Source organism: Watersipora subatra, chromosome 1 (genome assembly GCF_963576615.1).
Source record: "Watersipora subatra chromosome 1, tzWatSuba1.1, whole genome shotgun sequence".
NCBI lineage: Eukaryota > Metazoa > Bryozoa > Gymnolaemata > Cheilostomatida > Watersiporidae > Watersipora > Watersipora subatra.
Window position 1 is genome coordinate 51,186,884 of NC_088708.1, and position 27,086 is coordinate 51,213,969.

Here is a 27,086-nt window from a genome sequence, read left to right on the forward strand (position 1 = left end):
TCCACAAAATATAAATTGTAAACATTTTTTCTCTATCAATTGACAAAATTTCAATTAAAAAAATTGACAATTTATTGGTTTGTTTTTGATTGTTTGTATTGAACTATTGTAGGAAAATAGGTTTTGAATGAAATACTGAAGAACAATGGCGGTTTATTTTGATACAAAGGTTGACACTGTTACTACTGGAATACACACAGGTCTCTATTTTCATGAAGTTCACCCATTGCTAGTCGTCACATCTTATGATCAGATTCAGGGTGGAACAGTCAGCCTTTACAATAAAGATGTATGTAACATGTGCTTATCATCATTTTAATATTTATATACCCGATATGTACCGTAATGCATTTTGTATTGCTTAAGCAATGTCAGTTTTATTGTTTTGCAAGCTTTTTTAATGAGTATCTTAAATGTTTGACATCAATTATTAGGTTTTGGCAAGTATTAGTTGTCATTCAATTTTAAAATTATAAAACTATAGAAATGCAGAAAATGCTCTGCCAATCATTGAATTAGTTTTTGTAAACCTATCGTGATACATTTATATATTTGAAGTCAACTTTAAGGAGTGGAGATAGGGATGTCATTAAAAAAGCAACAACTAACAAACTTCAAGGTTCTATGCTTCATTGCAGGGTGAAGCACAGAATCATGCTACTATCCAGAGGTCTGTAAACTGTACAGCTGTTTGCTGGCAAGCCCAGAAAAAAATTCTAGCAGTAGGATGGGAAAGTGGAGAGCTGATGATTTGGAATGAAGGAGAGAGGGACCTCCACGAGGCACCGAAGCTCCACAAGGCTGCCATTTCTTGTCTTGCTTGGAGTGTTAAAGGATCTCGGCTAGTTTCTACAGATCAGGTTTGTTATACCAACTCTTGTAGCCTGTGGTCACTGCTATTTTTGTTATTGTCTATGCACTGCATATTCTTAGCCTTTTAGACTGGAGCTGTTATCGTGTGGAAAGCTGATGCTCGTGGGCGGCTGCAAACGAGTCCTCTCAACAACATAAATTTACAAGAAAGTGTTAATGAGCTAATATTTAGGCCTTCAGCTTCCCAAGACCCGAGCACGTAAGTTAAATTGTAGTTTTTATATTCAGGTTTTCTGTTGACTTGTCAGGATGTAAAAGTCCTCTTACATTATCATTATTTCTTAAGAAACTGACAATTCTGTGTGCTGTCGGTCCACGCGAACAATTATTTAAATTTTATGTTGGTATCTATTCTGCATTTTAATTGAACAAAATAATATATTTTGTCACCAAAACTGATATCTGACAATTTACAGTAAATATCAAAGATTTTCCAGCATGTTGTATATGTATTTGCCCTTGTATCTTTTTTAATTTTCGCAATGCAGAGACTTGGCAGCACTCGCCAGGGCAGCAGTCAGCGGCGATGAGTCAGCCCTTGACATGTTCAACTGGAAAAAGTCGATACCTGGTAAACCGGGCAACAGCCCTTTTGGTGCCCCGGTAGAAGCTTTTGGCTTCTATGTTGGAACGGAAGGAGGTTCGTTATATTTTTATAATAGTGGCTAAGAATTTGCGAGTGATTATTGACAGAGTCTCTATAAAGAATTATATTTATAGCTATTTGATGCTGTCAATAATATGAACAAGGTTTGATAGCCTCTTATAAATCATATTTTTAAAATAATATATTGACATCACATGCCTTATTCTTACAATGATCTGCTTTTATGAAAATATCAAACATTTTGGAGTGAAAGGTTTTGCTTGCTGCAGCTTTGGGCCACTGGTCAATGAGAAGTTGTGTTACCTCTACATGTGCATGCTGATGTATGGTCTGCTTTTACAAGTTAAATGCTTTTTAAAATATGAACCATACTGTGGTGAAATTAACATTTTTACTCCTGTGATGAAAGTAATGTTTGTTTACAATATTTATGTTAGTTATAATGAACAAGTATATAGTTACTCTGCAGACAGTTTAATTGAATAATTCATATCTTTATTGTAATATGTATGTGAATTAGCTCATCTCAGTAGCGTATGGTTACATTCAAGAAAATGTTTTTAGGCAATGATGCAGACTAGTGCTATTTAAACCCAATGCAGCACTTGGAATGCTTCAATTAAAATATCTAGTGTATGTACACGCTAGAAAGCAGTATTTTTGGTTATTTTCTTATTCACCGACAATGAGCTGATTAAAAGTGAAAATATCTGGAAGGAAAAGTATCCAGCATTGGTTTCTCCTCTTAAGTTTCTACCTCCTCTTGTCCAATAATGGGAGTTATACTCTCCTTTTAGTTATCTCTCTCCAGCATTAAATGGTGCAGGCTTGAAGGTTAAACAATTTTAAACGATAATCCAGTTTATATTTATTCTAAACTGGTAGGTTATATGTCAACTTTGACCTTGTTTCTAGGCTCAGTGTACCATTGTAATGAGACTGGCAAGTCACAGAAGTGCTTCACAACTGACGGCTCCATAAGCAAACTGATGCTTATGGAGAGCAAGAGTATTCTCATTACAATCACTGTCAGCCTCACTTTGGCTCAGCACAACATCTCTCCCTCGGGTGACCTTAAGGAGCTCTTCAAGGTCAGCAACATTTCTCACGCTTGTCACCAATTGTCTAGATAACTATCTGCTCACTTTTTATCTTCTCAAAGTATCAGCTTATGCATCATTTAGGTTATACTTCCATTTACAGATTTATTTTGTCCTGTAAAGGATCCTTTATAAATTGAGGCTCTATAAGTTGTTAGCCGAACTTGCACCCTGGTTCTTTCAGTAACTGCTATTACCTGTGTTCTAGTGAGTTCCAAATGCTAGGTATTTGGTACTATAGCAATGCTAGGTATTTGGTACTATAGCAATGCTAGGTATTTGGTATTATAGCAATGCTAGGTATTTGGTACTATAGCAATGCTAGGTATTTGGTACTATAGCAATGCTAGGTATTTGGTACTATAGCAATGCTAGGTATTTGGTACTATAGCAATGCTAGGTGTTTGGTACTATAGCAGTGCTAGGTGTTTGGTACTATAGCAATGCTAGGTGTTTGGTACTATAGCAGTGCTAGGTGTTTGGTACTATAGCAATGCTAGGTATTTGGTACTATAGCAATGCTAGGTATTTGATACTATAGCAATGCTAGGTGTTTGGTATTATAGCAATGCTAGGTATTTGGTACTATAGCAATGCTAGGTATTTGGTACTATAGCAATGCTAGGTATTTGGTACTATAGCAATGCTAGGTATTTGGTACTATAGCAAAAAAGTCGATGTCTTCATTTACTTTGATAGTTTTCAAAACAGTGTAATTATCGCTTAAAACTTTACTTTATTTGACTGAATATTGCTCGAGCTCTTATATGTTGGCCAAGGAAGATCATACAGCATCAATCGCTGTAGTCATTAACGAGCCACTTGCGCATGTGGAGTTATTCATGATCATGTGTGCTCTTGAAGACTGTGAATTCCTGCTTCTCAATTCTGCGACAGATATGGTCTAGCTGTGAGGAATGAGGCTTATTATACTAATGGAAACATCTCTTCTGATATCGATATGTCGCTAATGTATTTCTATACTTTAAAATTAATACACATTTTCAAAACTTCAGTTTTGAAAAATGTGTATTAATTGTACACATTTATTGTACAGTATGTCTAATTGGTGCTCTACAATAAAATCTCACACTACGGTTTGCCTACCCAGACCAGAAATTTTACATTCTGCGCAAATTTTTTGTCTTTTTATCATAAGAATTTCACTGACAAGCCTGGCTCTTGCTTTCTTCTAGGTGAAGTTGAGTGGTAAAACAGACAGGCCAAGCATCTGCTGGTCCAATCCCGGAGTGTTGGCCACCGCTACTGGAGAAGGAGTTCTCAGGCTATGGGACCTTGCAAACAATAATAACTATGTGCTCACCCTTGAGAATCAGCCACTTTATGATAAGAATGAAGTTCTCAATTGTATAGCATACTGCAAGGAAAGGGGTGAGTCAGCGGCAGCAATTGTATGACAGTTGACCTAGATTGGCAGTCGTTGTCAGGATCTGCCATGTTACCGTCACTAACTTGTTCGATGCTATCGTCTTTTGTAGATGAATGAAGAGGTTGCTTCAGATATCATATAATTTTAATTTTTTTAATTTTTATATTGCGCTTATCTGTTTGTTATATAATAGACTCAAAATAGATTTTCTATGTTAACAACCTTGTTTTGAACAGTTACAAAAGGTGCAAACAAATCTATTCAAATAAGTTGTTAAGTTTTTATATCCTTAAATTAAACAAAACCTTGCAGAGGTTGTGAACTGCATGTATGTAGTTTCCAGGATTTTATCACAAATTCATTGCATTTTATAAAACCAGCTGCGCATCCTTCCTAAAGGCTGGTTCACCCTATATCACCGTATTTTGGAGTTGTACATCATCGGCTATGTGCACTGTGAACCGATAGCATTGACAAAGCAACGCGGATACAATAGTTCGCCGAGCATCAGTGATAGCCTGTACAATGTGCACCATTTTGGCGATGGTGATTCAATGTTGCAGAAAGTTTAATCTATTTATTTCTGTCTATGATAGTTGCTGCGGACTCGTATTTGATTTGAGCGAAAACAAAAAGGTTCTTGCGAGAGAAGTTAAAAAGAGAAATGAAAACATAATGTCACGGAGTATTCGCTGATGCAAACGCCGATGGGTTTGTGATAGTCTGAACATTGTTATCATAGACGATCACCAAAGTATTGTGGCATCGATGCTTCGATATATGTGATGTGAACCAATCTTTAGTTGCTAATGAAATGGTATTATTGGTTCACCCTTTGGCCATGACTGTTCTTAGGAACACTGGCAGCTGGTACTAACCTTGGAAATGTGGCTATGTGGAAATTCTCTCCGAATCCTGAGAGTACAGAAGATGATGAGACATGTTGGAAGTTACAGCCACCATCTTCAGTTGATGGCTTAATGGAACACATTAGTGTAAGTCTCTCCCTTCTGTTTCTGTACTTCCAAGGCTTTTGTGTTACCTCTATGATATTGCTTTAGTTTTCACCACTAGGCAATTAATGTTTCTGTTTCACTTACCTTTGCTTGACTCTATAGTAGTACTAGCCGAATGCACGGTGTTGCACGGGTATTAGAAAACAGCTTAGAAACAGTGGCAGGTAGTGTAGTTGCCTGCCACTTGTCATTAGCCTGGCACATCGCCACTGACTAATTTGAGTGCACTGCTATCGCTATAATTGCTAAACTTACTAATAAGAGCCGTGAGAGCAAGCTTAGAGCGTTGCGTAATCCAGATTTCTATGTGTATCTTAGCCAACATAGTGACTCATATCGCTTAACAAATCATTGCACATATGTAGCTCAATCGGTAAGGATATTGCCTGGTTAATGGGTTAATGGTTCCGAGATCAAATCTAGCACAAACTGTATTTTTCAGTCCTAGTCTTCAATAGCTATATCTGGACACACCGAATGACAGACTGAGATTCATATATATATATAGATTTATAATTATGTTTACACCGGATGTATTATGTTATCTCTATGAGTTTTATTCATTGTTGTGCTGCTGATCATAATAGTGAAATCATTTTAGAATATCGCCTTTGTTTTTTGTTTGCTCTATGATGCATTGCATCTTCACCTATAAAATGACACCTCTATTGATTCTTTGTGCATTGTCTGTAACAGCTGTACACTTCATTCTAGCTCTATGACATCTCTCTCCCTCTCTCTCCCTCCCTTTCTCTCCCTTTCTCTCTCTTTCCCCATCTCTCCCACCCCTCTCTCCTCCTCTCCCACCCCTCTCTCCCCCCTCTCTCCCCCCTCGCTCTCTCCCTCTCTCCCCCCCTCTCTCTCCTCTCTCCTCCCTCTCTCTGTCTCTTTTTTATATACGTATTTTGAAGCTTTCAAACATTTCATTCTATGTTTAGAATATAATATATAATCATGTGTTTCAGTTATTGTCATCTGTTGTAGTTTGGATCTTCAGAGCACCTTGTTGCAGTCTGCAGTTCTAATGACGTATTCATCTTGACAGAACAGTCAATGAAAACTCATTTCACAGGAAATGTAAGTACACCATGACTTGCAGTTGTATTGTTATGTTATAGCTTACAGATGAACTACCACCAATTGAGTCTTTAGATAGTTTTCTATAGTGTTTGTATTTATTATATGTTAATTAAATTACCGTATGTTGAATAGCACTCATGTACTAAATCTATAAACAGTAATACCCTCAGATATTTTAAAGTGTGATTCTTACATCATTGAAATAGCCTCACCCTCCCACTAGCCATGTATAAACTACTGCAAAATTATTGACCCATGATGTTTGATCTTGCTATGGCTGTACTAAAGTCAACTACTGCAAGATTGTTGTTCTTGGTGTGTGCTAACTATTCAATAAAAATGGACCCAGCTATGTTTTACTTAATATCAGAAATACCAAGTTTTGCAGGGAATGTTCTTTTAGCCTTCCCCACTTAGCCTGTTGTATAACTAATCACACTAAGGCTATAGCTATGCTCGCCTCCATTCCAGTTAGGAGCGGTTTTACGTTTTGAAGCTTTGGTAGCTTCAGTAGAAACAAGTTTCTCAGTTGTGATTGGGAAGGTAGAACTGTATATAAATGTTTCTTTTTTTACATTCATTTTATAAAAAGTATATTTTTGTGATTGTCTTGAATGTTTTGGTTCTGGTATGTTTTATCTATTATGTGTATTATATATTTTATTTGCTTTATATACAGGTGGCTGCTGTGCAGTTGGGTCCACAAACAGTTTCCATTGACTGCTTTGCCAATAATGTCCATCATGAGATGAAGTCAAGCATACAGGTGAGTTTTATTGTTGCACAAATGTTGTTTCTGACAATTTTTTATTGTTGTGCTTTTATCGCCCTATAAAGTTCTCATACTGTCTTGCATTGACCACAGGTGAGGGGTGTGGCAGTGGGTACAGAAGCTGCTGCAGTCTGGAACGGAAAACTAGTCGAGGTTTATGAAATAAATCAGGACAATCAGACATTACGGGGGATCGGTAAGTGCATACTTACAATCAGACATTACGGGGGATCGGTAAGTGCATATTTACAATCAGACATTACGGAGGATCGGTAAGTGCATACTTACAATCAGACATTACGGGGGATCGGTAAGTGCATACTTACAATCAGACATTACGGGGGATCGGTAAGTGCATACTTACAATCAGACATTACGGGGGATCGGTAAGTGCATACTTACAATCAGACATTACGGGGATCGGTTAATGCATACTTACAATCAGATATTACGGGGGATTAGTAAGTGCATACTTACAATCAGACATTACGGGGGATTGGTAAGTGCATACTTACAATCAGACATTACGGGGGATCGGTAAGTGCATACTTACAATCAGACATTACAAGGGATTGGTAAGTGCATACTTACAATCTTTTTTATAATGAGAGCTGTATCCATCATCTGAAGCCACGTTGAAAGGTTAGCAAAAAAGATTACTTTAACTTAAAGTCGAACTTGTGACTTGTACCAATAAACTGTCTAGCCGCTAAGTGGAATAATCGTGCACATAGTTATTGCACTGGACTGCCAGAATGCTAGTAGCAATAATAAGTGTAAAAAAATATAAAATGGGTTTTTTTATAGTTTTTTATTTGAATTATTGTAATTTATTTATTTGATTTATTTATTTTGACTTTGTGATTTTATCAGATTGATTTTTATTGTTATCATTATTATTGTTATCATCTATCCTTCTCACATGCACTATATATATCATATCTACAGGGTACCTATATATATCATATCTACAGGGTACCTATATATATCATATCTACAGGGTACCTATATATATCATATCTACAGGGTACCTATATATATCATATCTACAGGGTACCTATATATATCATATCTACAGGGTACCTATATATATATCATATCTACAGGGTACCTATATATATCATATCTACAGGGTACCTATATATATCATATCTACAGGGTACCTATATATATATCATATCTACAGGGTACCTATATATATCATATCTACAGGGTACCTATATATATATCATATCTACAGGGTACCTATATATATCATATCTACAGGGTACCTATATGTATCATATCTACAGGGTACCTATATATATCATATCTACAGGGTACCTATATATATCATATCTACAGGGTACCTATATATATATCATATCTACAGGGTACCTATATATATATCATATCTACTGGGTACCTATATGTATCATATCTACAGGGTACCTATATATATCATATCTACAGGGTACCTATATATATATCATATCTACAGGGTACCTATATATATCATATCTACAGGGTACCTATATATATCATATCTACAGGGTACCTATATATATCATATCTACAGGGTACCTATATATATCATATCTACTGGGTACCTATATATATCATATCTACAGGGTACCTATATATATCATATCTACAGGGTACCTATATATATCATATCTACAGGGTACCTATATATATCATATCTACAGGGTACCTATATGTATCATATCTACAGGGTACCTATATATATCATATCTACAGGGTACCTATATATATCATATCTACAGGGTACCTATATATATCATATCTACAGGGTACCTATATATATATCATATCTACAGGGTACCTATATATATATCATATCTACAGGGTACCTATATATATATCATATCTACAGGGTACCTATATATATCATATCTACAGGGTACCTATATGTATCATATCTACAGGGTACCTATATATATCATATCTACAGGGTACCTATATATATCATATCTACAGGGTACCTATATATATCATATCTACAGGGTACCTATATGTATCATATCTACAGGGTACCTATATATATCATATCTACAGGGTACCTATATATATCATATCTACAGGGTACCTATATATATCATATCTACAGGGTACCTATATATATCATATCTACAGGGTACCTATATATATATCATATCTACAGGGTACCTATATATATCATATCTACAGGGTACCTATATGTATCATATCTACAGGGTACCTATATATATCATATCTACAGGGTACCTATATATATATCATATCTACAGGGTACCTATATATATCATATCTACAGGGTACCTATATATATCATATCTACAGGGTACCTATATATATCATATCTACAGGGTACCTATATATATCATATCTACAGGGTACCTATATATATCATATCTACAGGGTACCTATATATATCATATCTACAGGGTACCTATATATATCATATCTACAGGGTACCTATATATATCATATCTACAGGGTACCTATATATATCATATCTACAGGGTACCTATATGTATCATATCTACAGGGTACCTATATATATCATATCTACAGGGTACCTATATATATCATATCTACAGGGTACCTATATATATCATATCTACAGGGTACCTATATGTATCATATCTACAGGGTACCTATATATATCATATCTACAGGGTACCTATATATATCATATCTACAGGGTACCTATATATATATCATATCTACAGGGTACCTATATATATCATATTTACAGGGTACCTATATATATCATATCTACAGGGTACCTATATATATCATATCTACTGGGTACCTATATATATCATATCTACAGGGTACCTATATATATCATATCTACTGGGTACCTATATATATCATATCTACAGGGTACCTATATATATCATATCTACTGGGTACCTATATATATCATATCTACAGGGTACCTATATATATCATATCTACTGGGTACCTATATATATCATATCTACAGGGTACCTATATATATATATCATATCTACAGGGTACCTATATATATATATCATATCTACAGGGTACCTATATATATATCATATCTACAGGGTACCTATATATATATATCATATCTACAGGGTACCTATATATATATCATATCTACAGGGTACCTATATATATCATATCTACTGGGTACCTATATATATCATATCTACAGGGTACCTATATATATATCATATCTACAGGGTACCTATATATATATCATATCTACAGGGTACCTATATATATATATCATATCTACAGGGTACCTATATATATATCATATCTACAGGGTACCTATATATATATATCATATCTACAGGGTACCTATATATATATCATATCTACAGGGTACCTATATATATATATCATATCTACAGGGTACCTATATATATATCATATCTACAGGGTACCTATATATATCATATCTACTGGGTACCTATATATATCATATTTACAGGGTACCTATATGTATCATATCTACAGGGTACCTATATATATCATATCTACAGGGTACCTATATATATCATATCTAAAGGGTACGTAACTTACACGAATACTGGTAACTTGCAATATTTTACTTGTTTACTATCTACAGCACTTTATTTGCAATTCATATCTTTTTTTCATTATACAAGCACAAGTAGACATGTCTCCTTCTCTCTACAGGTAACTGGACATGTGATACTTCCCAGGTAGCCATACATAATCAGAATGTCTACACAATTGATGGACAAAAAGCCCAAGTACGCACGATGCAGGTGAGTGTAAACCTTATTTATTACCTTTGTATACAGAAATATGACAAGTTTAAGGTTTTATAGTTGTTGCTGCCAGTATTGAGGTGTCAGCATAAATATGGCTAACTGTCTGATGCTGTGCCGGTTCATTTGCTGTTTTGACAAGATCGTAATGCCCAGCCATGTGTCTGGAGACATTCTTATGTCATTCGTGATGTTTTTATTTCAAACTTTCTACTTCCTACAGTGTCTAGTCTAACTGGGAAGTCTAGTCTAACAGGGAAGTCTAACTGAGCATTTTGGTTGCAGGGTACAGTAAAACAGTTTCTCAACTTTACTGAAAGTGAAGGAGTGCCCATTACTTTGGATGTGTGTGCTAACTATCTGGTCATTGGTAGCTCTCTCGGTGTCATCAAAGTCTATGACCTTTCTCGCAGGTCAGTTTCATAGAATAATGGATTAACTCACAGTATTTGAGTGTGTAGAATTCTTTCATTTTAAAAGATATAACTTTACAAACTAAACTTTGTAATAAGCTTTTAAACCAAATTTGAAACTACATTCTAATATATTTTCAAGAAGATTTTTGGGTTGAGTGGATGTTTAAGCGTGTGGTGTTGATATTAGCTAAAATTAAGTTCTGCTATTGCAGTTTTCATCTGTAATATACCATATATATATTAAATTTTTAAATATTTTCATGTTTTTGCAAACTTTGCAAGTTCAGTTACATATATAACGCTACAAACCCAGGTAAATTCACTGTTACTATTTGAGAAATAACTTTTCATTAATATCTTTTGCATTAAAACCTTTTTCATTGATACTCCTAATGACGCTAAATAGGAAAGTTAACCATTTTAATTTGCTTGTCACAGAAAGACACTTTTAAAGTTTAGTTGAGGCAGTTGCATCAGACCTGAAGTTGTAACAGTAAGTGTATACAAGGGCATGACCAGCAAGGCTGGCTCTAAAAGAAAAAATTTGCATAGACTCTAGATAGATACTAGATAGAGACTAGATAGACACTAAATAAACGCCAGATAGACGCTAGACAAACACTAGATAGACGCTAGACAGCCGCTAGATAGACTAGATAGACACTAGACAAACGCTAGACAGACACTAGCCAGACACTCGATAGACTCTAAATAGACACTAGATAAACGCTAGACAGCCGCTAGATAGACACTAGATAGACGCTAGATAGACGCTAGATAGACGCTAGACAAACACTAGATAGACACTAAACAGTCATTTGACAGACCCTCGATAGACTCTAAATAGACACTAGATAGATACTAGATAGATACTAGATAGACACTAGATAGACACTAGATAGACACTAGATAAACACTAGATAGACGCTAGACAAACACTAGATAGACACTAGACAGCCGCTAGATAGACTAGACAGACACTAGATAGACGCTAGATGAACACTAGATAGACGCTAGACAGACATTGGACAGACACTCGATAGACTCTAAATAGACACTAGATAGACTTTAAATAGACACTAGACAGACTCTAAATAGACACTAGATAAGACACTAGATAAACACTAGATAAGACACTAGACAGACGCTAGATAGACACTAGATAGACAACTGATATGCCCTTTATAAAACTAGTTGATGTCTATTGTGAGCTTGCAGTCAACATGAAGCTACACCAGCTCTATCAAAGTATGCATTCTGTACCAGAACTTTGCTTAAATAAATAGTAAATGTGCCTAGTAAAGTGTACATAATGATCCTGATAGTATACAATATACTGGTTTCTACATGTTTCTTTGTCAGAGATGCAAAAGCCCATAACATACCTAAGAACGTCGGGGAAATAATTCCCAACTTTGGAGGTCTTGTCTCCGTCAAATGTAACTGCAATGGTACCAAAGTCAGCCTTATTATAACCCAGGTGAGAAACAACTCATAATATGTGTCTTGTGTTGGAAAGTTCTTTTCTATCTAGTTAGTTGTTATGCTGGTATTGTGACTATGATTGCTATCTGAATGTAGTTTGTGGGGAAAATGTATGAGTTTTGCTTAACTATATTTTACATTTTTTTATGTAGATTTGTAGTTAATTTTATTTGCCACAACTCAGAGTTTTTAATGTAAACCTCTGTTTTCTTGTTGGTTACACCTGATAGAACTGTTTGGTTTACAACTGCTAGAGTTATTGAGCACCTTCCATGATTCTGCTAGGAGTAGAGCATCATAAAATAATTAGACACGGATTGCTTTATAACAATAGAATATCTCATGTTTATACTTTCGATCGTCTAAGTTTCTATGGGCTTTAGCATTCGTCAACCAGTTTTAGACTGCTGCACTGCAAAGCTTTCAGAAGTACACTCTGTTTGAGACATCTGATATATTTTGCCATTTTTGAACATCGCTTGCCAGTGTGGTCATCAAATTTCTCTTCTGTATTTGCATGCTGTGGGAACTGTTTGTTTACTTATTAATAAATGGCTCTTTTGTCGGAGAAGTTTTTAATATCTACAGTCTTCACAATCGTTTTTTTCAACAGAAAATATTTACTGAAAGTGTGTTGTCTGAATTCATTCTCTGTGGCTAAAGCAACGTAATAACTGAACAGCTCACTCTGTCAAATTCTACTTGTCTTTTCTTTCAATTATAAGCTTGAAGAATCAAGTGGTTTTATATCTTATTGTGTGTCTAGTCTGATGGTAAGATGGACAACAAGCTCTACATTTGGGACACAGAGCTTGACACTGTACAGTTTTTTGACTTTGAGACGGGTCGGGGAGAACAGGATGATGACCTTGGATCATTTGAAGAAGAAGAGGATATATCAGATATAGACAGGTGAATCACCATTCACTCCTTAGAGTTTTCAAACAACTTTACTTGAAACGGATTTCTACACAATCTGTCACGCTATGTGTTTAGTTGTGTAGTATTTTCTATCTCTGCAGGAAACAGCGAACAACAGAGTGCCTCATTATTTTTGAGTTTACGGCGTTATTTGCTTTTCGGTAGCCAAAAGTAGTGGGGAAATTATAAGGTAGTTATATGATCATTAAATGGCTCTGCTGATGGCTGTTTTGTCATCATTGTCAAGTAGACAGATATTCAGATAAATATATACAAAAAGAGATAAACAGATAGATACATAGATAGAGAGATAAATAATTAGATAGATAGGTACATACATAGATAGATCCATAGATTAATACATAGACGGAGAGATACATAGATAATTATATAGATATGTAGATAGATGTACATCTCAAAATAGATATGTTCATACTGTAGATAGATACATATATTTAGTTACATATATAAATAAATACATAGATTATAAAACATGAGTGACAAATCTTTTTTCCTAAGACATGCTACTTGTCAGTGTGGCAGCTTGTCACTTTGACCTGTGACTTGTGTATTTCCTCTGTTTTCTGTATGTTTGGAGCATTTTTCATGCACAGCTAAGTTTTATTATTCTAAAATTAAAAAAGGTCCAACAATAATACATAAACATAGATTATGTACAGGTCTAATTTAACTTAGGCATTGAGCATCGTTAGGAGTTGTGTTATCATGACATAAAAATAAGGATTGATGGCTTCAGTAAATCTATTTACTCTTTGAATCTCATAGATACAGTAATGAGAATACGCGTAGACATAGATCCTGTTACTTCCTTAGCAGCTGTATAGGATTGTTCGTTCATATCCGTAGTTGCGATGTAATTTTTAATATCAAAATCTTTATACACAATCATCAAGTCAGTTTTAAAAAATCGTATTTTACAAAAATTAGCAGTCTTCTTAAAGTTTAAAGCTTTATATCACTGAGACCTTGGCACCGGTCATAGTTTTGGTTTTTTAAAGATTGCTGAAAGGAAAATGGCTGAGCGTATAAGTCGTGGAAGATTAGTATTTTCCAATGTCATATGTTTGGTTTCATGCGATAGGGCTGTTTGAACTTACTGACCTTGTCAAGAATTGCTGTAAACAATTAGATATTGCTTCGAGAAATATAGACTACCAAAGTGTTCGTCTGTTGCCTCTGCAACCTCCGCCATATGTTTACTATAATAAGAGACGTGTTTGTCCGAAGACACTCTTAGATCGTTAGGAAATGCATCACCCAGGAATTGGGCTCAGATATTCGGTTTGGTGGCCCAACATACTAACCACTGCACCACTCAGCCACCTTGTGGAACAATTATGCACATACTTAATTACACATGATGATCTCTCAAGTTACACGGGACATGGTATTAGTTTACTAGTTTACAATAAAATAAAACATATCTTACACTGGAGTTTCTTGTCTACATGTTTGAAAGGTTAGACCAGATAATTATTTTTTTTTAGAAATAATAATAATAGTAATTTATTTTTACCTAATGCATGATTGTTGCTGTTTTCTAACTAAATCCTCATATCTTGCATAGAGGCCGCCACCAGGCCGCTAAGGACATCTCCAGCAGATACCCTATCAGTCAGTTTTGGGACTGCTCAGAACCCAAATTGATTGTCTGTGAGGTAAAACGCATTTCAGGAACAGTGGCTACAAAGGGAAATACTATGCAGGAGGTGAGAGTGATAACTCTATTCATTCAGACATATAAGTCAGTGCTTTACCTCTACTAGCTGATTACTCTATTGTACTACCTGTCCATCAAGCCTCTCATCCCTAAGTCTTATGTAGAAAGGGGTTAAAGATAAACTTATACAAAATATTAGTTAATTTTTTTAGAAAGTATCGGTATTTTTTATCATTTGCGATTGCTTTTGATGTTTGAGATCGTCTGACTGTCAGGATGTTTCAAGATTAAACTGGACAAAACTTGATTTCGGTTCAAGTGCTCAGATGTAGCGAAAAAGCGATTAGGACTTTGCAAAGGGGCCGACAGAATAGAGGCGTGTAACACTGTAACCTGAACGCAATAGTCGATACAAACTATAGCAATGATAATAACTAGTGACGTCATTTCGCACATACTTTTCTTGTAAGTGTTTTAATCGTGATCAAGTTTTGCGGAGTTTAATCTTGAAACATCCAGTCAGGTGCTTCAAGATTAAAGTCATCAAAAAGAATCGCAAATGATAGAAAAATACTGATATTTTCTGATAAAAACTACTTAAGTTTGGTGTAAGTTCGTCTTTAAATACTTTAATGAATATATGATAACCAGACAAAGGTTTAGGGTTCTTACGACATAAAAAACCACAATGAAGATTGACTGGTGGGTTTTATTTAAGGGCAGAGATCATCGTAAACTCGGAGCAATAATGCTGTTAAAGCATGACCAGAGTGTCTAGAAATATTTTTCTGTTAAAGTTACTGATTGCTTGATGAATTGAACTTAACATTCAGCTTTCAAACTTGTATTGGTCTCCTGATTAGCTCCCTTATTGCTCTGAGATGTTAAGGGAGGATATAGTTGATAAGTTGTTTATTTTAGCTGCTTACTAATGTCAAGGTGAGAGTGCTGAGTTATAGCTTGTGCTCTTCGATTGTTCATTCTATAAATTTACTCATTTTCACAATTTATTGCTTGGTTATTCAGATCTTACTGCTGTTGTTAGCGTCGGTTTTGCAATGCCACTAGCTCGTATGTTACAGGCTGAGTCCCTGGTGGTTTCACTCTTCTCTACTCCTGAGCACGGAACGATGATACAAGACAGCTTTGCCATGCACAGAACTCATAACAGCTTCCTTGGATTTGAGGTGCCTTACTTTTATTTTGCTGTCAAGTCAGATGCTTTGGCAGACGCTAGCGCCGGTGGAGGTCAGTAGGCGAACTTTTCTATTTCCAACTTGTTTAGCATATAAGATTTATTTTGAATTAAAATTTTATATTTTTGTATTTGAGATGTGATAGACTAAAAATGGAGCAGATATTATTGTGTAAACATGTAAAAGTTTAAGCAGAACAGCAGTGATGCTTGATGGACTGCATGGTACCTCCTGTATGGTACCTCTCGCTTGGTGCCTCCTGTATGGTATCTCCCGCATGGTGCCTCATGTATGGTACCTCCTGTATGGTATCTCCCGCATGGTGCCTCATGTATGGTACCTCTCGCATGGTGCCTCCTGTATGGTACCTCCTGTATGGTACCTCCCGCATGGTGCCTCATGTATGGTACCTCCTGTATGGTACCTCCCGCATGGTGCCTCCTGTATGGTACCTCCTGTATGGTACCTCTCGCATGGTGCCTCATGTATGGTGCCTCCTGTATGGTATCTCCTGCATGGTACCTCCTGTATGGTACCTCCCGCATGGTGCCTCCTGTATGGTATCTCCTGCATGGTACCTCCTGTATGGTACCTCCCGCATGGTACCTCCCGTGTGGTACCTCCTGTATGGTACCTCCCGCATGGTGCCTCCTGTATGGTACCTCCTGTATGGTACCTCCCGCATGGTGCCTCATGTATGGTACCTCTCGCATGGTGCCTCCTGTATGGTACCTCCCGCATGGTGCCTCATGTATGGCACCTCTCGCATGGTGCCTCCTGTATGGCATCTCTCGCATGGTGCCTCATGTATGGTGCCTCCTGTATGGTATCTCCTGCATGGTACCTCCTGTATGGTACCTCCCGCATGGTGCCTCCTGTATGGTATCTCCTGCATGGTACCTCCTGTATGGTACCTCCCGCATGGTACCTCCCGTGTGGTACCTCCTGTATGGTACCTTCGGCATGGTACTTCCCGCATTGTACCTCCCCATGGTACCTCCCGCATGGTACCTTCCGCATGGTACCTCCCGCATGGTACCTCTTGCATGGTACCTCTCGCATGGTACCTCCTGTATGGTACCTCTCGCATGGTACCTCCCGTGTGGTACCTCCTGTATGGTACCTTCGGCATGGTACTTCCCGCATTGTACCTCCCCATGGTACCTCCCGCATGGTACCTTCCGCATGGTACCTCCTGCATGGTACCTCTTGCATGGTACCTCTCGCATGGTACCTCCTGTATGGTACCTCCCGCATGATACCTTCCGCATGGAACCTTCCGCATGGTACCTCTTGCATGGTATCTCTCCCATGGTACCTCTCCCATGATACCTCTCCCACGGTACCTCCCGCATTTTACCTTTTGCATGGTACCTCTCGCATGGTACCTCCTGTATGGTACCTCTCGCATGGTGCCTCCTGTATGGTATCTCCTGCATGGTACCTCCTGTATGGTACCTCCCGCATGGTACCTCCCGTGTGGTACCTCCTGTATGGTACCTTCGGCATGGTACTTCCCGCATTGTACCTCCCCATGGTACCTCCCGCATGGTACCTTCCGCATGGTACCTCCCGCATGGTACCTCTTGCATGGTACCTCTCGCATGGTACCTCCTGTATGGTACCTCCCGCATGATACCTTCCGCATGGAACCTTCCGCATGGTACCTCTTGCATGGTATCTCTCCCATGGTACCTCTCCCATGATACCTCTCCCACGGTACCTCCCGCATTTTACCTTCTGCATGGTACCTCTCGCATGGTACCTCCTGTATGGTACCTCCCCATGATACCTCCCACATGGTACCTTCCACATGGTACCTTCTGCATGATACCTTCCGCATGATACCTCCTGTATGAAAGAGGTGTGATAGAGATTAAAAAGTTATTCGTCAATGTCTATCCAAGCCTTAAAATATTTAAGATGTTATTTCACAGTAGCCCTGTATTCTAAGCTAGGGAAAAGTAGAAGAGTGTTTTGTTAATTGACCATTGTTAATATACCAATAATATAAATAAATTAAACAATTGGTTATATTTATAAACTATATTTATTATTATCTATATATATTATAAAGCTATATATTTATTGGTTTATAAATAAACCGATAAATAATTGACCGGTTTTTAATAACCAGCATCATCACAAGTGCACAAATATGTTTTCTAGTAATTGTTTTTGTTCAAGATAAAGTCGATAAAAGATACCACATATAACAACATCTTGCAAGAGAAAAATCTAGGGTGCTTCTAGGAACAGCTTCTGTTCATTTTTCTTCCAGTCACATATTCTCTCCTACTCTATTTAAAGCATTTTACTTTCTTTTGCAGACAACCAACTGACTCCAAGGCCTGCTGTCGCCCCGTCTCCCTCTCCACACGTTGCCAAAAGAACTATGAGAGACTTTATAGGCCTTGAGCAGGCGAGCAAGTCATCGACAGATGCTATGATGAATTTTAGCTTTTATCTAACCATTGGCAACATGGATGAAGCCTTCAAAGCTATAAAACTTATTAAAAGGTAGCAGATGTTGTCATTGTGTTACAATCCTTGTGTATTTTAGACCATTCAGTTTAGTCTGAGCCTTATATTGGAGTTGTCGACTCATTTCTTTTTTAGTGAGTCTGTTTGGGAGAATATGGCTAAAATGTGTGTCAAATCTCGCCGGCTGGATGTAGCCTCAGTTTGCCTAGGGAACATGGGGCATGCAAGAGGGGCCAAGGCTTTGAGGGAGGCAAACAAGTACCCAGAGCTGGATGCACGAGTTGCGGTACTGGCTATTCAACTCGGTCTCCTCGACGATGCTGAGCGACTGCTTAAAAACTGTAAAAGATACGATCTTCTTAACGAGTTATATCAAGCTAATGGGCAGTGGGATAAGGTAAGTTGGTCGGAGCCTCTTCTTCTGTTATCATAGCAGTGATGGAACTTTTAGTCCTTACTATAATAGGAGCCGTATCTGTCCGTTCGAAGCCACGCTAGGAACATTAGGGAAAACGATTCCCTCGCACAGGCATCAAACTCGGATGGTGGATTGGTAGACTGGCGCGCCAACCATTGCACCACTTGGGCACCTTGCCACATTTTGGAATAATTATGCGCTTAGTTATTACACATGATGATCTTTCATGGTGCGCGGGACTGCCTGTGTACTAGTATTTCATAATTGCTTGTGCATGGTGACTGATCGTTACATGTAATAAATATATGCATAATTATTCCATGCGGCAACAAGGTGATTGAGTTGCGCAGTTAGTAGTGCGCTCGGCTGAGAATCTCAATATCTGGACTTGATTCCTGTGCTATCTTTTTTGTAATGCTTTTATAGCAAAGACTAGTACTCTGTATATAGTACCCCGGTAGTCTGGTGTGCCGTGATAGATTGTCATGTGTACCAATAAAGTTCAGATAAAAAGTAGCTGCGCAATTATTCAGAAATATCCATGGGCAGTCAATTGGTGCAGGTGTTCCAGCATCGGTCTACCACCTGGAATGTTACGCGTTGGAGTATAGTTGAAATTTATCTTTTATCCTAACCTTGACTCCCCTAGAGACAGATGACAAATAGGTACACACCTCTCTTATTATAGTAAAATTATATATTTGTTTTACTTTATTTTAGACGTACACCATTTTTTTCTTCGCAGAATAGGTCTCGCTGTATAGAAAAAAAGTGACAAAATCGATTTAAAGTAACATTGAAGGTTTGCCCTCCTTTTTGCTTCACATAAAGTTAACATAATCCTGAACCATAAGCCAAGTATAAGTGGTAAAAAGGAGAGAAGCTGTCAATACAAACCAACAATACCATAGTTACTGTATAGTCAGTAAATTAAAAAGTTAAGTTTAGTCTTTTCTTATTTGAAAGGTCTAAAAGAGTTAGTTTGGGAATACTTTGGAACGGATTGGTCAATTTACATACAAATACAATATTATGTTTACATAAAGCGTTTTGTTTAACCTCACTAATTCATGTTTACTTAGTCTAATTTCACTAACATTGACAAATACATAGAGTTATATTGCAGGCCATATACATAGAGTTATGTTGCAGGCCATAGCCATAGCTGAGTCAAGTGATAGAATCCACCTGCGCAGTTCTCTGTATAATTTTGCTAAGCACCTCGAGGAGAAGGGGGATGTCAACAGCGCCATTACATAGTAGGTGCCATATTTATTATGTGTTGTTCTTGTAATAATTTATATGTTATATTAATAGACTGTATAGTAGTGCTAGCAATGTATGTTATAGTAGTGCTAGCAATGTATGTTATAGTAGTGCTAGCAATGTATGTTATAGTAGTGCTAGCAATGTATGTTATAATAGTGCTAGCAATGTATGTTATAGTAGTGCTAGCAATGTATGTTATAGTAGTGCTAGCAATGTATGTTATAGTAGTGCTAGCAATGTATGTTATAGTAGTGCTAGCAATGTATGTTATAGTAGTGCTAGCAATGTATGTTATAGTAGTGCTAGCAATGTATGTTATAGTAGTGCTAGCAATGTATGTTATAGTAGTGCTAGCAATGTATGTTATAATAGTGCTAGCAATGTTTGTTATAGTAGTGCTAGCAATGTATGTTATAGTAGTGCTAGCAATGTATGTTATAGTAGTGCTAGCAATGTATGTTATAGTAGTGCTAGCAATGTATGTTATAGTAGTGCTAGCAATGTATGTTATAATAGTGCTAGCAATGTTTGTTATAGTAGTGCTAGCAATGTATGTTATAGTAGTGCTAGCAATGTATGTTATAGTAGTGCTAGCAATGTATGTTATAGTAGTGCTAGCAATGTATGTTATAGTAGTGCTAGCAATGTATGTTATAGTAGTGCTAGCAATGTATGTTATAGTAGTGCTAGCAATGTATGTTATAGTAGTGCTAGCAATGTATGTTATAGTAGTGCTAGCAATATGTGTTAGATTTCTCAATAATGATTTTGAAATGTCATAATTACAAAAATGCCAAAATATGAATAGCAGTACTAGTTTAAACTTAGAACTTACCTGTAGGTACTTACATGTAGGTACTTACATGTAAGTACCTACATGTAGGTACTTACATGTAGGTACTGGAATACTTAGTACTAACTTGGAGTTCAGGAAAGAACAGACACAAACACTTGATATTCTAAGTCGACTTTTTAAGACTTTCAAGTTTTAACTCTAAGTTCTAACTCTATGTTAGAACTTAGAAGTTTTAGAAAGTCGACTTAGAATATCAAGTGTTTGTGTCTGTTCTTTCCTGAATGAATTTATAAAACAGGCACTTGTTTGCAGGTGTTCTTAATATATTAGAGCAGATGACAGAGCATGCCATTATTTGGAGTATGGAGAGAAATTGTGTGCTGCCTTGCCTGGCTGCTATGCCTTTTATTCTTGAGGCCAGTTTTTCTATGATGCACTGTGTTGTCATGTGAAGTCACTTTTTATGTTCTTCCCCATGCGACGCTCTTCTGTCCCGAGTCATTAGAACCTTCCACTTTGCAGCTATGAGCGTTCTGGAACACAGAAGTTTGAAGTTCCGAGGATGCTGTTTGATGAACCACAGGATTTAGAGAAATACGTCCTCAAATCTAAAGACAAGTGAGATCTCTTTTCTAGCTTTTTTGCATTCATCTGCAGTCAAGCCCTTACACCATAACAAACAAGGGGTTTATTGTTATAAACCGGATAATTGATAAATGATGTAAATTGACTCACTGCAAAGAGTGCAGTTGGTCAAAGATAAACTGTAGAGCTGGAGTTGCTAAGGCCCCCCCCCCCCCCCCCCCCGACCTTTTTTAGTACCATGTACTGATGCTGAAGCCAAGTTTTATCACACTCGACTTATTTAGCAATCACTTTCGTAACAGCTTTGGCTGTTGCCAAGTTCAACTAATAAGAGCTACTTACCGGTATATATACTGCAGTAGAAACTAATTTCTGTGTTAAATGTAGATGCATACTTCAGGTAGCGGTGACTGTTTGGTATCATGACGTAGCCATTCCTCTCAATCCATTGCTGGTTTGTGTTACTGTAATTTGTAAACTGGTTGAACACCAAAGACCATTTAAATTATTGCCAAAAAATGCTTTGGATGATGTTAAATGGGGTGTTATTAAAATATGCTACTAAAAAGTTGTATCTCTGACAAAGGCCAGCTAGTCAACCAATCATAAATCACATGAGCTTTGTTTACAAACATTTATGATGGCTTGTGATTGGTTGTCTTCAGCTTTGGCTACTGCAATCAACAAAGTGTTCATTTTGAAAGCCTGTATGCTCTTTTTTATATGCAGCAGGCCTCTTGGTTGGACTCTCTGTTTTCTTTATATTGTTGCGGAATTTTCAAACTAATCTTTGGCAATGATTATATATCATTCAAATGATAACTTTGAAAGTGTAGGATGTCTGAAACTGAATGCAACAAGCTCCATATTGGGCTGTGCCATGATGTGACAAATGCATTGTTGTAGGTCACTGAGAAAATGGTGGGCGCAGTACATGGAGAGTACAGGGGAAATGGAGACATCCCTCCAGTTCTATGAAGCAGCCCAAGATTATCTCTCTCTAGTCAGAGTTTACTGCTACTGTGGCAACCTTGACAAGGTACTTTCTCCCTTACAATCATTTAGTTTTAGTTCTTGTTACTATCTCAATGCATCTTGTTTATTTATGATGATTTTGTATATTTTCTTGTTTTTAATATTTAAGGAAAATGATGCTTTAAAAACTGTACAAATTAGTTTAATTTGAATTCCTTTATCAAACAGATCTTTAATATAGTTTTTCCATGGTGTATTTATAAAACTTTCATGAAACCGTGTCACTTCCTGTCATAACAGCTTAGCAGATTAATGCTGAGTCAGCTGGCCCCTCGAAGAAACCATAAAGCTCACTGATTGGCTGACAAGTCTGATAGCTAATTGGATATTGTAGAAATCTCTGAATATTGTAGAAAAAAACTTGTATTGAACGCCAGAGCAAGTAAAAATTGTTACAAATATATTGGTAAAAAGTGCAATTACTCTAACTGTTCAATATTTGTTGATCAGTTGCCAGGCAGTGTTAGCAGAAGGTGAAGTTGCAATATAATAAAAACACCAGAATATTTTGCAAATGGTATAAATTAGAGCTATTCATAAAAGCATAGAATTGATCAAACACTGCATTAAAATGTAATGTAACTCTATGTATTCGTAGTGTCGGAAAAACTCCTTGTCTAGTTTGGTTGTAGGTAACTGTCTAGTTTGGTTATAGGTAACTACCCAAGTAAAATTGGTAATCATTGTACCAGCTAATTAGCTTGACTTATCAATAGTGTCTTGTACAGACAGCATGGCTGTTTATTTATCTTTGAACAGTGCATGACAGACTCTTTCGCTTGTTCCTAGCATCACCACAGTGTTTACTGTGTGAACCAGACTCTGTCGTAAACATACAACAAATCATAAAGTGTAGTGTTGCAGGCTGCCGAGATATGCAATGATATCGGGGACCGAGCAGCTTGCTATCAGCTCGCACGGACATATGAGAACCAGGACCAGATTAAGGAGTCTATTCATTTCTACACGAGAGCGCAGGCCTATGGAAATGCCATTCGTCTTTGCCGGGAGCATGAGATGGACGACCAGCTAATGAATCTGGCACTGCTCGGTACTTCAGAGGATATGCTAGAAGCTGCCAAGTATTATGAGAAAAAACATGGCTGCCAGGACAAGGCTGTTATGCTCTACCACAAAGTGAGTTGGAAAATTTTCTTGTGTTGGTAAAACCTTTGAAAGTTTGTGTTATTACAGATTTATCAACATGTATTTTAATAAATCTCTGTGTTGTTTGTCCTTGATTGTCAGAGCTAGTACTTATAGCTTCCCGGTTAGCTTGAAAAACTCTCAAAATACATGTATTCAATTTAATGTGGGGTTATGTTACCCTTGCTAGTCATTCATGTTGGTTAATGTTATTGTAATATTCAACAGGCTGGAAGCTTCTCTAAAGCGTTAGATTTGGCATTTGAAACAAAGCAGTTTGCGGCGCTACAAGTCATATCAGAAAGTCTCACATCCAACACAGATCCTGAAGTTCTTAAGAGATGTGCGCAGTTCTTCCTGGATAATGGACAGTTTGACAGAGCTGTAGACTTACTTGCAGTTGGTCGCAAGGTTTGTCTGCTCTTGTTATTCATTTCTGATGATTAGGATGTTATAGGATTATGAAGTTAGATTGTGAGTAAGTGACAGTTTAGGCACTATTTGTACGCGAAGGCATTTTTTACGAGCCGTGTACATTCAGCCAACTTTGTTGTAAGATATATACCCTATATGATGCATTGCTAATAGTTTTATAGTGTTACAGGGTATAATTTACCTCTTGGTTTGTTCTTAACAGGAGAGTAGTTGGGTTTTACAGTGAAAGTCATTGCTATTTTAGTAAAAAAACTGAAAATATACAAGTATTTTCTATAGCAAAAAAAATATGAGTAAATATTGCCACAAAATGTTAGGTAATGCTTCAGCATTACATTCAGCTCACGCTCTCACATTGTGCGTTGCTACATAAATACCGTTAAATACTTGTCATGTTCTTTCTGTAGTATATTGATGCCTTAAAGCTGTGCAATGAACAAAATGTGATGCTCACCGAGGACCTCGTAGAGAAGCTAACTCCAGAAAAATCTGATGATAACGAGACAGAGAGTGAACGCATGAAGGTGCTTGAGGCGATCGCCACAGTATGTATGAACCAGAGGCAGTACCATCTGGCCACTAAGAAATACACACAGGCTGGTAATAGGATCAAGGTGAGGCACCATCCTGGAAATACAACATCAGTGGAGCTTTTGCTTTTTAAATCTCAAGTCAGTTTACACTTATGATTGTTAAAGACAAATCTGGGCAATATCCAGTATAGTGAGTTTTTAATGCCGGCATTGTTAGCTGCTTAGATGACAGAACATCTGAAGGAAGCCTTTGCAATGAAAATGATTGTTTACAATTCACTGAGGGTATTCATGGTTATGACTCTTCAAACAACTGTATACATATTTTAGTTTGCTGCAGATCATATTCATATGTGCTTTTATCACACTCAGGGTATGAAGGCTTTGCTAAAATCTGGGGATACAGAAAAAATAACCTTTTACGCTGGTGTGTCTCGTCAAAAGGAAATCTACGTTATGGCAGCTAACTACCTTCAAAGTCTTGACTGGACAAAGAACCCCAAAGTGATGAAAGATATAATCAGTTTTTACACCAAGGGACGAGCACTCGACTCACTTGCCTCGTTCTACGAGGCCTGTGCTCAGGTAACCTTCCTCTAAGAAATCTCATAGATCAGTGAGTGGGCTACTCCCTATACATTTGGATGCTTTCGCTTGTCAATCTTCATCCAACCACGCTCTTATCTAACTCTAACAAATGCACAACTTCAAGGAAATTTCAAGACTTGTATAGTCGTGTTATACACCTTCATAATATTCATGTGTTTGTACTTATGAAAAGGTTTACAGCAATATTATGAAGAGATGAAAATCACTTTTCACCATAGAGAAGAAACAAACTGTTTACCTCTAAATTGGTTTGATTCAAGCACCCAGACAATATTTATTCAACAATGCTGTAACGCGCCTGTCTATGGGCTAATAGACACTAGCTTGAGCATTCTGTTAAATTATGCTGGATGTCAGTGATTGGTTTGTTTTTTTTTAGCTTGCATAGAGGTAGCACCAATATCACAAATGGCCTTTTTTGTTAGGCTGAAATAGATGAATATCAAAACTATGAGAAAGCCCTTGGGGCACTCGGTGAGGCTGCCAAGAGCATATCCAATGCCAAGTTGAGCAACACTACTCTTCAGGAAGAACGACTCGCTGCCCTCAAACACAAGATTATTCTCATTAAGAAGTTTGTTAATGCTAAAAGGTCAGCTTGATGATTGACTTTTCATTCCATTGAAACTTTCCATCATCCTTGTAGCTAGGTTTAAAGAGCTCTCAGCTCTGCAAAATAATATCGTTTCTGTGAAAAAAATATTGTTGCTCTTTCTAGATTTTTTGTTCTCGTATCATTATTTATAAACTGAATCTAGGTCTTATGAGGACTCTCCCGACGAGGCTGTCAAAGTTTGTCAAATACTGTTAGAGGAGCCTGAGATAGATACAAGTGTCAGGCTGGGAGATTTGTATGGCTTCATGATTGAACATTACCACAAAAAAGGAAACTACAATATGGTTCGTATGCATGGCAACTCATGGTGCTCTTCACATAAATTACTTTGCAGGAGTTGCTGCAACTGATACTTCATCGTTTTGTCATATTGTTTTGCTGGTAGCTATGATTTTTGTAACGAAGGAAGTTTGACATCATTTCTTTAAATTACAGGCATACAACCTGTTGCAAGAACTACGAGGCAAGTCATCAGTTAATCCAAGCTACTTTGTTAGCATGTCCACCTTGGAATCTATACACAAACATTTAAACATACCGCTAGGACGTGGTAGCGGACCTGATAAAAACACAGAGTTTGATGAAAACAATGATGACGAGATACAGGGAGAGGCAATCGACGAAGAAGTTATTGATTATGACTAGAAACATCTCTACTACACTTAATACTATTACATAGGATGCCGTCCATGATTATTCTTTCTTTGAACACAATTTTGCAAGAAAACACTGCAAAATTTTGGTTTTATACAATACATGTAAAACTACAAACACCACCTGATTTGATTACACCTCTCAATTATTCATTCATGCTCCTACACATAATTGATGCGAGTAATAACAGGAGTTGATAAGACTCCACTAT

The 27,086-nt window shown here is 37.1% G+C and overlaps 2 protein-coding genes across 2 annotated transcripts in view; both read left to right on the top strand.

Annotated features, from left to right (window-relative positions):
• Positions 1–27,086, top strand: part of LOC137410522 (lanosterol synthase-like) — a 294,280-nt gene that overhangs the window by 4,536 nt on the left and 262,658 nt on the right. The gene's annotated exons all lie outside the window — the stretch shown is intronic.
• Positions 135–27,013, top strand: LOC137410520 (intraflagellar transport protein 140 homolog). The gene is made up of 28 exons (XM_068095949.1): positions 135–289; positions 639–860; positions 942–1,072; positions 1,362–1,513; positions 2,396–2,571; positions 3,777–3,972; positions 4,826–4,965; positions 5,971–6,063; positions 6,746–6,832; positions 6,932–7,034; positions 10,502–10,593; positions 10,882–11,009; positions 12,375–12,492; positions 13,264–13,409; positions 15,007–15,148; positions 16,182–16,347; positions 18,626–18,815; positions 18,915–19,176; positions 20,350–20,456; positions 21,785–21,880; positions 22,754–22,886; positions 23,747–24,019; positions 24,257–24,439; positions 24,871–25,077; positions 25,369–25,581; positions 26,031–26,197; positions 26,364–26,505; positions 26,657–27,013. The coding sequence occupies exons 1-28, from the start codon at positions 146–148 to the stop codon at positions 26,864–26,866; spliced, it is 4,419 nt and encodes a 1,472-aa protein (XP_067952050.1). The 5' UTR covers positions 135–145; the 3' UTR covers positions 26,867–27,013.